Source organism: Astyanax mexicanus, chromosome 6 (genome assembly GCF_023375975.1).
Source record: "Astyanax mexicanus isolate ESR-SI-001 chromosome 6, AstMex3_surface, whole genome shotgun sequence".
NCBI lineage: Eukaryota > Metazoa > Chordata > Actinopteri > Characiformes > Acestrorhamphidae > Astyanax > Astyanax mexicanus.
The window spans coordinates 29,540,403-29,554,810 of NC_064413.1; the positions used below are offsets into that span (position 1 = coordinate 29,540,403).

The window sequence follows — 14,408 nt, forward strand, 5'->3', positions numbered from 1 at the left end:
ACACTCTTCTTAAGGTTAGAGAATAAATGTCTAAAATACAAATAATAAGAAAATGTCTAATATCTTGTCTCTATCTCTCTGTGTTTCAGGTGTGGGCAGAGTGTAGGAGTGTGTTCGGGCCCACTTCTTCCTCATACAGGTTTTATTCACTCCTTTAAAATGCTCCAGGTAAGCTTCTTCCAGCAGCTACATTTCCTCGACTCCTCCTTCATTATCTCAGTCTTTTATTTTCTTTATTTTATTATGGTAAATTGGAATGTTTAATTTGATTTGTCTGTAGGTCTCTCCTGTTACTCTGTCAGGCGGCACAGAGGCGTCGGGTGTGATGAGGATGATCGGAGTTTCGTTTCCTGGAGAGAAAGAAAAAGAACAGTGGGTGCAGGAGCAGGAGGAGGCCAGGAGAAGGGACCACAGGCGCATCGGCAAGGTATGACTTTTGATCACTTCTAAAAAAAAAAAAAAAAAAAAAAAGTACAAAATTATTTCATGGCGTTTTCATGTCACTAAATCTCTTTCCTCCAGGACCAAGAGCTGTTCTTCTTTAATGATGTCAGTCCAGGCAGCTGCTTCTTCCTTCCAAAGGGAGCTCACATATACAACACCCTCACTGACTTTATAAAGGTACCAGCAATGAACTCCATATATCTAACCATATCCATGCAACAATCACAAAATCAGTTTAATTTTCATTTTCATGTCTGTTCTCACTGGCAGTAAAGGTTTATTTACAGTACGGAAAGTGTCCAACTGAAGAAATGATCCCAGATTCTTAAACTCTTGCATCAAAACTCACATATCACATATAAACAAATCCTAAACGTGTTCTGAGAAAATTATTCCAAATCCTGCCTAAAGATAGTTATAGTGTCCGAAATGTGTCCAAAAACAATTTATTTTCAATGAACTGAAACAATCCCAGAATGCAACATAGTTATGTGTACATTGTTTGTACACTATAGTCTATGTACATTATCCATATTTCACTGTGGTTTTAAGTTTAAAGGATTTTAAATTCTGTTCCCTATAATAGTGCTCTAAATAGTGATTGTGAAATGTGGTAAACAGGGCATAGCTTTATACACCTAAAACCTGGAGTTAATGCATATTGAACAACAGTTTTAGAATGAACTAAAAAATGTTTTCTCTTGTGTGTGTGGGTGTGTGTGTGGGTGTGAAATATGTCTTTTTTTATATTTCTTTCTTTTTTGTTTGGCAACTAGAGTGAGTATAAAAGTCGGGGCTTCAGTGAGGTCGTGACCCCGACGCTTTTCAGTACAACACTATGGGAACGCTCTGGGCACTGGGAGCACTATAGTGAAAACATGTTCACTGTGAAATGTGAGCCGCACACATTCGCCCTCAAACCTATGAACTGCCCCGCCCACTGGTGAGATCAACACGCCTCTTTCTTTAACTATTTTAAAATATCCTTTATAATCATATACCGTATTTTTCGGACTATAAGGCGCACCGTATTATAAGACGCACTATCAAAGAACGCCTATTTTCTGCTATTTTTCCATACATAGGGCGCATCGCATTATAAGGCGCGTTAAGTGACACTAGAAAGGGTGCCTATATCAAAGTGAACAGGGGTGGCGCCATGTTTCCCTTCCCCCACCGGGGGTGGTCGCTTGCCGGTGGAGCGTCTCAGTATACAAATCTAGCTATTTCAAAATCTACACAGATTCCTCTCCTGAAAACTGTTTATTTGGGTGAGTAACGTGCTTCAGTTTATTTACAGTAAGCTTAGATTTCCAGATGTCCACTAAGGCTTGCTGCACCAGCGTTAGCATAGCTATCCGCTAGCACGCTAGCTAGTCACCTAAACTAGTAAAGTTAACCCAAACTTAAACGACAGCGTTACACTGAGTAATCCTGCGTGTTCTGGTAAGACAGTGAGATATTAGCTAGCGATTCGTCCCCCGTACCTTGTTTTAACACGGTAAACAAGCAGATTACAGGCTGATAACTCACCTCTGAACGGTGAACGCTTAGCGATTAGCATCTAACTCTAATAATACTGCTCCAGCAGTATTAAAAGTACTAAATTTAGAAAATACTGATCTCTGAACAGTGAAAAAGCTAGCTAGCTAAGCGGTTAGCATCTAGCTAATGCTATTGCTGCTCCAGCCTCGGAGCGGCACGGCTCTGCACGGAGTGTGTGTTTACTGCTCCTTACACCTGACGGGTAAAATTGAGATAATACTGATCTCTGAACAGTGAATAAGCTAGCTAATGCTATTTGCTGCTCCAGCCTCGGAGCTGCACGGCTCTGGACTCTGTATAGCACTGAAACTCTGTATAACGCTGCACGGAGTGTGTGTTTACTGCTCCTTACAACCTGACGAGTAAAATTTAGATAATACTGATCTCAGTGAATAAGCTAGCTAGCTTAGCGGTTAGCATCTAGCTAATGCTATTGCTGCTCAGCCTCGGAGCTGCACGGCTCTGGACTCTGTATAGCACTGAAACTCTCTATAACGCTGCACGGAGTGTGTGTTTACTGCTCCTTACAACCTGACGAGTAAAATCCATACAAAAGGCGCACCGTATTATAAGACGCACTGTCAATTTTTGTGAAAATTAAAAGTTTTTAAGTGCGCCTTATAGTCCGAAAAATACGGTAATCAACGATGATTCTTTTTTTTTTATAGAAATGTGTTTTTACTGATTTCTGGTTACTGCTATGTAGATGTATAACACTCTATAGCTCTCATAATTTTCTCAGCATATGCATCTATACATAATAATTGTTAATAATTTATTGAATTTCCTTGATGTGTGTTATCTCCTGCAGCGTGATGTATGAGCAGAGGGTGCGGTCATGGCGAGAGCTGCCGCTGCGCTGGGCTGATTTCGGGGCTCTGCATCGCAACGAACATTCAGGGGCATTAGGGGGTCTAACCAGAGTCCGCCGTTTCTGCCAAGATGACGCACATATATTCTGCACACCTGAACAGGTATAAAAACGCACACAGCATCCTGTACAGCTCATTACTCAAGTTTTGGATTAAAAAATTAAAGGACATTTTCAACTGCCCACTTCGAGCCGTCCCACCAGCGCAGCTGAGGTTTATTGTCTCTTACATTTTAAGACAGGTTTACAAGAAATCTAATATAAGAACCTGTGACCCACTTACAAACTATAATTAGATGATCAGAATCTAATATATTAAATTCTTATTATAAAGCCTAAATTAAAACTCTTCTAGATATTTACATCAAGTCTTCACTTTTTTGGCAGGAATGCTCTCTCTCTTCTTGCATCCATCCATCTCTAATTAATTTGTTGTTCCAGGGTTGTTTCCTCTGTTGGCACTAACCTCGCGAGAACAGACACTCGAACAGCCTCGATAGCAGTTCTCGTGAGGTTCGTGACATTTCAGTTTGGAGAAGAACAGGATTTTTTTTTTTTTAGTATTATAATGTAATACTGAAAAATGAGGGGAAAATACTTATATGGGAGGATGGCGGGAAAGAGGGGTAAAATACGATAGTTTCTTGGCCAAAACATGAGACTTGACAGGTATGTACAGCTTGGAGGAGCTTTCCATTGAACTCGTGCTGCAGTTCCATGCCTGTAAATAGCTGTTACTGAGCAGAGTGAATGGGAGCTTAAATATTTCTTGGACTGCAGTACTCTTTGAATGCCGCTTCTATGCTGTTTTTTTCTACTCTAATAAGAAGTTCACCTCATGCACTTAAGACAATTACTGCAAAAAGCCTTTGCTGTTTGTCAGTTCTGTTTTTGTTCTACAACCCCTGGCAAAAAGTATGGAATCACCAGTCTTGGATGAGCACTCCTTCAGACATTTCATTCTGTAAAACAAACTCTGATCAAAAACATGATACAATAATAAGGTAATTCCAAAATGCAACTTGTTGGCTTTCAGGAACACTCAAAGAAATGAAGAAAAAACATTGTGGAAGTCAGTGAATGTTACTTTTATTGACCAACCACAGGGAAAAAAATATGGAATGACTCAATTCTGAGGAAAAAAGTATGGAATCATGAAAAACAGATAAATAAAAGATGATTCAAAATACATCACTAGTATTTAGTTGCACCACCTTTGGCTTTTATAACGGCTTTCAGTCTCTGAGGCATGGACTTGATGAGTGACAAACAGTATTCTGCATCAATTTGGTGCCAACTCTCTTTGATAGCAGTTGCCAGATCAGGTTTGCAGGTCGGAGCCTTCTTGTGGACCATTTTTTTCAATTTCCACCACAGGTTTTCAATTGGGTTGAGATCTGGACTATTTGCAGGCCATGACATCGACTGAATGTGTCTTTCTCCAAGGAATGCCTTCACTGTTTTTGCCCTATGGCACGATGCATTGTCATCTTGGAAAATTATTTCATTATCTCCAAACATCTGTTCAATTGAAGGGATGAGAAAACTGTCCAAAATGTCAATGTAAACTTGTGCATTGATAGAAGAATTAACCACAGTCATCTCCCCAGTGCCTTTGCCTGACATGCAGCCCCATATCATCAAGGACTGGAAATTTGGTTGTTTTCTTCAGGCAGGCCTCTTCATAAATCTCACTGGAATGGCACCAAACAAAAGTTCCAGAATCATCACTGCAGATTCTTGACTCATCACTGAAGATAACTTTCATCCAGTCATCCACAGTCCATGATTGCCTCTCCTTAGCCCACTGCAGTCTTGTTCTTTTATGTTTAGGTGTCAATGATGGTTTTCTTTTAGCTTTCCTGTATTGAAATCCCATTTCCTTTAGGCGATTTCTTACGGTTCGGTCACATACATTGGCTCCAGCTTCTTCCCATTTATGCTTCATCTGTTTAGTTGTACTTTTTCGGTTTTCAAGACAAATGGCCTTAAGTTGCTTGTCTTGACGCTTTGATGTCTTTCTCGGTCTACCAGTACGCTTGGCTTTAACAACCATTCCATGCTGTTTGTATTTGGTCCATATCTTGGATACAGCTGACTGTGAACAGCCCACATCTTTAGCAACCATGCGTGAAGAGTTACCTTCTTCAAGAAGTTTCACAATCCTCTCGTTTGTTTCAAGAGACATTTCTCTTGTTGGAGCCATGGTTCTTGCCACTCTAATTCGTCCAGCAGCCCTCCAAGGTGTCATGACTGCAGGTGTTTTTAACTGTAGACTAACGAGCAGATCTAATCTGAGGCAGGTGTCAATTTAGAGAAAGGAAATTGACTGGGTGTGTCCTTATTTTCTACCTTCAATTTGAGTGATTCCATACTTTTTTCCTCAGAATTGAGTGATTCCATATTTTTTTCCCTGTGGTTGGTCAATAAAAGTAATATTCACTGACTTCCACAATGTTTTTTCTTCATTTCTTTGAGTGTTCCTGAAAGCCAACAAGTTGCACTTTGGAATGACCTTATTATTGTATCATGTTTTTGATCAGAGTTTGTTTTACAGAATGAAATGTCTGAAGGAGTGCTCATCCAAGACTGGTGATTCCATACTTTTTGCCAGGGGTTGTATTTGTACTTTGTCAAGAAGGTCTGACAGTCATATTCTAAATCAAATACTATCTAAACCAGTTACAAGACTATTTAAAGCACAGATATTTTGACACTGGTGTTCTGGTGGTGGTAGTGATGGGGCCACAACACAATTTCTCTGTTGTATTCTCTTGCTGTCAGTCACTTCTCCCTTGCTCTCTTGTTTACTCAATCCCTTGTTCTTTCTCACTCTGATTCTCTCTGCCTTTTGTTCTCTGTCTCTCTGCAGTTGGAGGAGGAGATCACAGCATGTTTGGACTTTGTAAGGAGTGTGTATCGTGTGTTTGGTTTCACCTTCCACTGCCTGCTCTCAACTCGACCTTCTTCTTATCTGGGTGAGACGGCGCTCTGGGACAGTGCAGAGCAGGTAACGTTCTTCACACCTATTAAACTCCCAGTCACACATACTCAATAGCTGTGTTTTGGTGTAATGCTCAGCTTTATTTACACTCATCATCCACGTTATTCTAAAATCATAAAGCAGGACTTTTTTCACAATCGTCTCAAAATTTGGTCGGCCTACCCAAACTGAATAATTTGTCCTAATAATCTGTCCAAATTTGTTGTAACATTACTGTTGTATTTGTGTGTGTGTTTTTTAATGCTGTAATTGTGTGTGGTTTTATCAAATAACCACTTTTTCCTAAATATAGCTGCTCCTCTTGCCTGGTTTTGAGTGCTCTATTGTGAGTTTGCATATTCTTGCTCACTCACAGCTACTCCAAAGTAGGAAAAAAGTAAAGTAACATTTTATGAACTTGCCATTGAGGCAACAAGACAAATTCACACAGACATGTTTAATCAGTTTATGTTAAATTAATATGGTGTCTTATCTATTTTTTTTGCCTGCTGACATGCAGTAGTTCATCTATATCTGCCTGTCTTACAAGTACAGTTCTGCCATTAACCAGCAGGTTGCAGAGTTTTCATGATTACCATCCACAGTGGACTGACATGACAATTATTTTCTTTTAGGGCCTTTCGTTGACCCTCCCCCTCTCGCAACATTACCAGCACGTTGATTGACTCTGTCTTAAAAGGCAGACCTTTATCTGTAAACAGACTCTGTGCTAAGCAATACAAAAACTCCCAGTCATATTCCAACCAGCAGATAGTGTGCTTCTTACCAATTTTACGGAATGCAAATTCTCAGATGTACTGTTTTTTATTGTCCCCGGGATGGTGTTATTCTGGAGCCCTTCATAAATATGCAGCTCTAGAAAAAAAATAAGAGACCACTTGAAAATGATGAGGTTCTTTTGATTTTACCAAATTGAAAACTTCTGGAATAGAATCAAGAGAAAGATGGATGATTACAAGCCATCAAACCAAGCTGAACTGCTTCAATTGGTAGGAGTGGCCAGGAGTGGTATAAAATTATCCTAAAGGAGAGTGTAATGCTGGTGGAGGAGAACATGCCAAGATGCATGAAAAATGATTTAAAAAACAGGGTAATTCCACCAAATATTGATTTCTGAGCTCCTAAAACTTTAGGAAACTTGTTTTCTTGTTTCTCTTTTTTTTATTTTTTTTTTTTTATTAGCCATTTCTCATTTTCTGCAAATTAATGCTCTAAATGACATTATTTGTATTTGTCTGTAGTTTATAAAATAAAACAACAATGTTCATTTTACTTAAACATATACCTTTAAATAGCAAATTCAGAGAAACTGAAGTGTTTTTTTCCAGAGCTGTGTATTCATATAGATCTGCTTTATTGTGTATTCTTTTACAACTGTAGACACTCATTTATCATTCCAAACACTCTCTATACTATTCAAAATTGGGCAGTGTCTGACCACAGGAATCCTGCTGACCAAATATTTTGGGTAACGGAGTGTTCATGTTAATGTGTGTGTGGTTCGAGTGGACCACCACTTCAGTGAAGGGCTGCTCTGTGGCCAGAAACTGAACCACTGATCATTAAGGAAAGAGTAAAGGATAACTAACGGATAACAGATGAGCTGCAGCCTATTTGTAGTGGGTGGCACTACAAGCTAGGGCTTTCTGAGAGCCAGTTTCTGTGGACAGTTGGTGCATTTCTTCTAAAGCACTACTCGTTGTAACTGTCACTGCCGAACTATACATAATAAGATAACTGTGAGATCACCTCATCTATCTCCAACACAAGTTATTTGAGAACGCTGCAATAGCAAGTTAATAGATACAGGTGGTATTCATGGTTGGTGTATGAACAAAACTAGGTGCCATATCTCGACTTGGGCTGAGGACTCCATCCGAAAAAAACTGGAATAATCTAACCATTTCTGACTTCCCCTCCGTTCTATTCAGAGTAGACTTATTTAAAATGCATAATTTTAATGTGATTAATGTCAATTACTTTCTTCTCTCTCTGAGCAGCAGTTGGAGAGGAGTCTTGAGCAGTTTGGAGAGCGCTGGGAGCTGAACCCTGGTGATGGTGCCTTTTACGGCCCAAAGGTGAGACATTTTCATTTTCATTGAATTAGCTTTGATTTAATTAAAAAATTAGATGGGTAACTGGTGAGAATCAAATTATGTTCTGACAATTCTGAAAACACGAAAATGTTACTTGTTATTAAACAGTAATAAAATGATAAAGACTGATCTATTGTGTATATGTGTGTGTATGTGTATATATATATATATATATATATATATATATATATATATATATATATATATATATAAACAGCAACATTTAGACACAGACATATTCTACATATACACACATGTATGTGTGGAAATGCAGCCTCGAGGTGGACATTCCAGAGCATGCTGTCCTCTAATCTCCTACCGCCTTACAGACTCTGACCCCAGCTGTGACCGTAAAACTTAAAAGGATGTATATCCTGCAGTTTTCTTTTTAAGGTTTTATATTTTGCCTTACAGCTTTATGTTTAATAAATGATCATAATTTGGTTTTACACAATCTTTCATCAACCTGTCTTTATTCCTTACAATATTTTTGCTACTATTTTTTAAGGTTGCTATAGGATAAATGAGCTCTGTTCTGGTTGGCTGGTCTGTCTTGTATTTTACTAAAATTACTCTGAGCTAATACGCAATAGAAATTGATTGGTCTAAACTGTGGTAGGCTAAATAGGTGTATGTGTAGGTAATTGGGTATTTCTTGTAATGTCAGAGAAGCAGTGAGATCAAAACAGGCTGATCTACAGCTTTTGTCCTCACACACAATCTTGTACACAAGTTTTGACACCCCTGGTCATTTAATTTTTTAACATGTCAATGTTCTGGTGTTCTGGAACATTTTAAGTCATAATATCTTACTGAAGAATGTGCTGAACTTAAACTTAATAGTTTTGCTAATTGTATCATTGCCAAAAAAAAAAGATTAGTCAGGATGTTAAATGGTTAATATACAATCTTATTCTCTACTTCTGTGGACACTTCTGAATGTTATATTCAAAACTGAAATGGAATTTGTCTACTTACTGACACCTAACAAAATACTGTACATTATTTGACCAGGGTGTCCGAAAAAAATGAAGGACATTTGAAAGGAGCAATTCAAAATAAATTAAAAAGCTTAAATGGCTTGTCCTGTTTGCTTGTCTCAGGTTGATATCCAAATCCGTGATGCCATTGGTCGTCAGCACCAGTGTGCCACCATCCAGCTGGACTTCCAGCTGCCAATCCGATTCAACCTGCAGTATGTAGGGTAAGTCTGCAAGTGCTTTTGTGAAGATCAAATTATATTCTGACAATACTGACATGAACATTTTTAACTAAACATAAAAACATGTTATTTTGTTCACATTTAATTAAAACAGTGCATATAGGGTACTCCATTATACCGGTTTCTTTCCCTCTCTCAGGTCAGATGGAGGTATGCACAGGCCTGTGATGGTACATCGAGCAGTGCTGGGCTCCCTGGAAAGAATGATTGCCATTTTGGCTGAGAACTTTGGAGGAAAATGGTGAGAATTGTGATGTTTGTGTGTACCTGTGGTGTCTTTTACCTTATTACGGTCCTGTTGGTGTAAAATTACAGACTGCTGACAATCTCTTCATGTAGGATTCACCTTATACATTCTCTAGTTCCTATAGACATTTTCAGCCTAAGAGGTAAACACTTTGTGGTGTGATTAAATGTGTACAGTGCTTATGACTGGATCTTCAGTTAGTCTCCATTTAGATCATAAGTAGGTGGGGATAAAAGTTGTGGGTGAAAGGGAACTCTGACTAAAGTTCACGTTCATGGATTAATGCATTATACCATATATTTTTCACACTAAAAGGCACACTTAGTTAAAAGCACTTCCGGTGCTCCCTATGTATAAATTTTACCAGTCAGGATATAAGGAGCATTAAAGCCACTCTGCTGAAGTAGAACATTATACAGGAGTTTCAGTTTAGTTCTCCAGCAGCATTACCATTAGCCGCTAAACGCTAGCTCTTTGACTGTCAAGAGGTGAGTATTATCTGCCTGTAGCCTGCTGCTAACCCAGGCTAGCACTGCTGTTTCAGCTTCAGTGAAAATCTGGAAATCTAAGCTTACTATTAATACAGTTTTCAGGAGAGAAATCTGTGTACATTAACATTGAGTGCTGGTTTGATTGTCTGACTCGTTTGATTTTTGATTTTATTTATTTATTTTTTTTTTTTTTATAAGAATTGTAGTTTTGTTTACTTTACTTAGCTTAGTTTACAGGTCTCGCCACCCCGCGGAGACCTGTGGAACTTAGAAGGGAAACATGGCTACACCCCTGTTCTTCACTATAGTCGCATAAAATGCGTTTTATAATCCGGTGCGCCTTATGTATAAAAATAGACCAGAAAATAGACATTCTTTGATAATGAGCCTTATAATCATATAATCAGGTGCACCTTATAGTGCAAAAAATACAGTATATGAAAAAATATGAAAGCAGCTCATTGTTGATTGATAATAATTCCCTAACCTTCTCAGTCAATGATAAGCCAGTTTATATAGAGAAAGACCTTCTAGTTGGCCTACAGAGCAGAAACTGACAATTGCATTGGATTTCTTAAAAGTAAAGGTGCTTCTAAATGTGTTTTTGAGTGATGCCATAGAAAAACCACTAATGTAGATCTGTGAGTGTGAAGGTTTGTGTATATTTTGGCAAGTGTTTTAATTATGAAACTAAAATCATACAGAAATGTTGTTTCTCAAACAAACATGGAAAACAGGACATCAAAATAGGAATGCAAATAGAAATATGAATAACGGAAACAGATTCTAATTTTATTTATTAAATAAAAAAAAAAGCAAAAAAGAACTGCTTTAATTGGTTGGTTGTGATTTCCATGTATTGATTTCCAGAAGAGATCCCAATAGTCCAGACCCCCTGTTCACAGGAAACAAAAAGACACTAAATGAATATTAAATTGATTTTAAGCACACATTTCTCTCTCTCTACTTCAGGCCGTTGTGGCTGTCCCCGGCGCAGGTTATGGTGCTGCCTGTAGGGGGGGACAGTAAGCAGTATGGGCGAGAGGTGAGTAAATAACCATGTTTGTAGAATACATTCTAATGAATGTATTCAGCTATATTTGTTTTTTTGGCTTTGCCCCTAGCTGAAACAGATGCGCAAATGCACACACAGATTGTCTAGTCCTTGTTGAGAAATATTGCCTATAGTATAGGACACTCTCAATCTCTCAATTTTTATACATATATATATAGGTTATTTATAAGAAACAAGATGCGATATATGAGGATTTTTTGTAACAGATTTTCCTTTGTTTGTGATAAATGAAGGTGGTGCACAGGTTAAAGAAGGCAGGCTTCATGGCTGACGTTGATGATGACCACGGTGCCACTTTAAATAAGAGGATTCGATCAGCACAGCTCGCCCAGTACAATTACATATTTGGTAAGATGCTGTTCAATAAGAACATGTTCATTTGTGTTTTATATATGCAATTTATTGTTTTTACAGTGTACATGTATTTTGTTAAATGTATTGGGGAAAAACCGTTAGTGTACACAAGTGTAAGGTCACTGTATGGTAGTGTTTGTGTTCGGCTGCTGGAGCAAACCACTGACAGCTTGCTGAGTCTAAATACGAGAGTCAGCTCTACTTCTATATTTACCGAGGCCACGATAAACAGATCAGGCAAAGTCAAAAAGACTGGAAAGGAAGTTTGATGATGATTTAAATGTTTTTACAGTAATTTCCAAGATCTGGTGTAGGTTAGAAACACAAGTAGCAGGTTGTGTTCAACTGATCAAAGTCTGGGATCTACGTAGTTTGAAAAAGTATATGTCTCAATCTAATATTATGAATTTTATGAAGCAAAATGATGAACAAATAAAAATTAAGCATCAATTGCATATTGTGGCTTAAGTATGTTGGTTGTGGAACAGTGACTGACTGACAAATATATGTTATTAATAAAACAGCCAGACTTGTTTTAGTGCTCTAATGGTTCAAATTTATATTTCTGGAGAATATTAAGGTTGGATCTTAGTTAGACAGCATATATATATTTGGTTGCTAAGTAAGATAAAAAATGACAATTGGGGGTTGATACCTCTAGTTTGGGGCATATCATATGTTTATTATGAATAATTACTCTCATTTGGTTGCAGTATCAGTGAAAAGTTTGGACACACTGTCTCATTCACAATGTTTTCTTCTTTTATATTTAAATTTATTTTTTACGTTGTAGAAAAATAATAAAGTAATAAAAAGAATTAAGGGGCACATATGGACACGTTATGTAATAATGATTTGGGATGAGTTGGAGCTTCACAGTATGAGGGAAAAGCAGCAACTATTGTTCAGCACCTCCAGGAACTCCAAGTTGCTGTTGAAGTGACTCATGAAAACACTGAGATTAAAATATCAAGAGTATACAAATCTGTGACGAAGGCAAAATTATGCAACTTAGAATAATTTAAAGTATAAAACATACTGATTAACACTTTTTGTTTACAAAATATTTCTGCATGTGTTTAATAAATGTACCAAAAAACCCATTGAATGAGAAGAGGTGTGTCCAGACTTTTGACTGGCATTCTACTGTGATTCAGTGTAGTTTGCAGATTTAGTGTGTCTTGGATTTGACAGTAGCTGATTTAGTTTATCGTGGAAAAGGATCTCAAGAATTGATCTAATGCAGTTGGAAGGCTAGTGTAGAGTTTAAGGTGGCCTGGCAGGGAGAACACTGACCTGTCTTTCAGGGTTCAAAGCTCAGCTGCTGTTGAATGAGTGCAAGTCAATTGCTGAGGTGCACTTTGGCTGAACACAACTGTACATAAATTAAATTTCCTCTTGCATGCAGTGGTTGGAGAGAAGGAGCAGGAGAGTGGCACGGTCAGCGTACGGACAAGAGGAGGAAAGCAGCTTGGTCAAAGGTCACTGGAGGATGTGATGACTTCACTGGAGGAGCTCCGAGAGAGACGCAGTAATCGAGACGAGTTTTGATCGGCCCACACACTCAGGAACCTGGACACGCTCAGTCATAACAAACCGGCCAAGTTAAAAAACATCTGAAACATGTGTATATACACACACACACACACACACACACAGAGGATGGAGACAACTCCCATTGGGCAGTTTATTGCCCTGAATATGTGTATACTTATACAAGTGTAAACTTTCCTGAATCTTGTTCCCTCACCCACATACATAAAATTAGGAGAGAGAGAGAGAGAGATGTATAAACTTTATTGGATCTCCTTCTCTCTATCTCACACACACACACACACTCCCACCCACTCATGTATAAACACACTCTTCATCGGTTTAATGTTCGAACTCTCTGAAAACCAAACAGACTCTTCATTGTGTTCCTGCTCTCGAACCAGGACAACTCAACTGAACCCGACTGACCTGAATAGATCAGTGGACGAGGTCAGAATTAACATTCAGTTACAAATGCTTGACTAAAGTATTTATAATAAAATAGCCTCATTTGTAAGTTGCACCTCGTGTCCTCTCTTTGGAGACGCTTCCTAAAAGCAGGGAAAGACTGCTGGGGTCCAGCTTAGTCTGGTGTGAGCCCAGTGTTGGCTGCTACACCAGAATAGCCAGAATACTTCATGCCTTTTTTAGAAATGACTTCTTTTAGAAATCACTCCCTTTACACAGGCATTGTTATATAAGGAGGGGGAGTCATGGATATGCGAATAGAATAGACTTTCAGGGAACAGATGCGGAGGCAAGCAGACGGAGAGAGGAAGGGAGGATGGGAGGGGAAAAAAGTGGGGATTTTACCAAAATGGGAAGAAAGCATAGGTGGCTTAGGTTGATAGGCCGCTGTGTTGTTAATGAAAACAGGAAAATGGAGGCTGTGGGTCAGCGACAGGAGTGACCGCTGGGAGTTTTGCTGCTCTAATTGGGAGAAAGCGGCAGAACGGAAGAGATATGAGTCACTCTAAAGTGACCAAAGAGGGAAAGGGTCAGGGTAGACACACACACACTCATACACACTCACTCTCACGCCCTCTCTTACCGCAGACAGGGTTGGAATCCAACAGACCATTCTCAAATACACTTTAAAAGGCTTTGTAAGATACTGGTATGCTTGTGTGTGTGTGCAGTTTCAGCCACAGGGCTGCTGAAAACAGGAATCTGAAGAAGACAACGTGAGGGAATGAGAGAAGAGGAGTGATGGAGTGAAGGAAAAGTGAGACAGGTTCAAAGGCATGGTTGTTCTGCTTGAGAAGGTGGACACAGAAGGGGAATTCAGAAAGTGTGTGTGTGTGTGTGTCACTTCACTAACTGACGTAAATTCTCTTGCTGTAACAACATTCTGGACTTGGTTTCAGCTACTCTGAAGCAGCACCAATACATTTACCCATAGTTAAAAAATAAATAAATAAAACGGTTGCTGATTTTAGCTGTTTGAGGTACATTGACAATTTTTAAGGATACAGTAAAAAGACAGTATAACACCACAGTTTTTGAAACTTTAAACTTTAAAAGGC

General features: G+C 38.6%; 1 protein-coding gene across 1 annotated transcript in view; it reads left to right on the plus strand.

Annotated features, from left to right (window-relative positions):
• tars2 (threonyl-tRNA synthetase 2, mitochondrial) overlaps positions 1 to 13,403 on the plus strand; it is a 20,064-nt gene extending 6,661 nt beyond the window's left edge. Inside the window, exons 7-18 of the mRNA XM_007254527.4 lie at positions 90 to 168; positions 281 to 427; positions 523 to 621; positions 1,221 to 1,387; positions 2,801 to 2,963; positions 5,733 to 5,870; positions 7,865 to 7,942; positions 9,064 to 9,164; positions 9,322 to 9,423; positions 10,893 to 10,965; positions 11,229 to 11,343; positions 12,758 to 13,403. Of these exons, the coding sequence (XP_007254589.3) occupies positions 90 to 168; positions 281 to 427; positions 523 to 621; positions 1,221 to 1,387; positions 2,801 to 2,963; positions 5,733 to 5,870; positions 7,865 to 7,942; positions 9,064 to 9,164; positions 9,322 to 9,423; positions 10,893 to 10,965; positions 11,229 to 11,343; positions 12,758 to 12,900 (1,405 nt within the window). The 3' untranslated portion in view covers positions 12,901 to 13,403. The remainder of the gene's footprint in view (positions 1 to 89; positions 169 to 280; positions 428 to 522; positions 622 to 1,220; positions 1,388 to 2,800; positions 2,964 to 5,732; positions 5,871 to 7,864; positions 7,943 to 9,063; positions 9,165 to 9,321; positions 9,424 to 10,892; positions 10,966 to 11,228; positions 11,344 to 12,757) is intronic.
• The last annotated feature ends 1,005 nt before the right edge of the window (positions 13,404 to 14,408 follow it).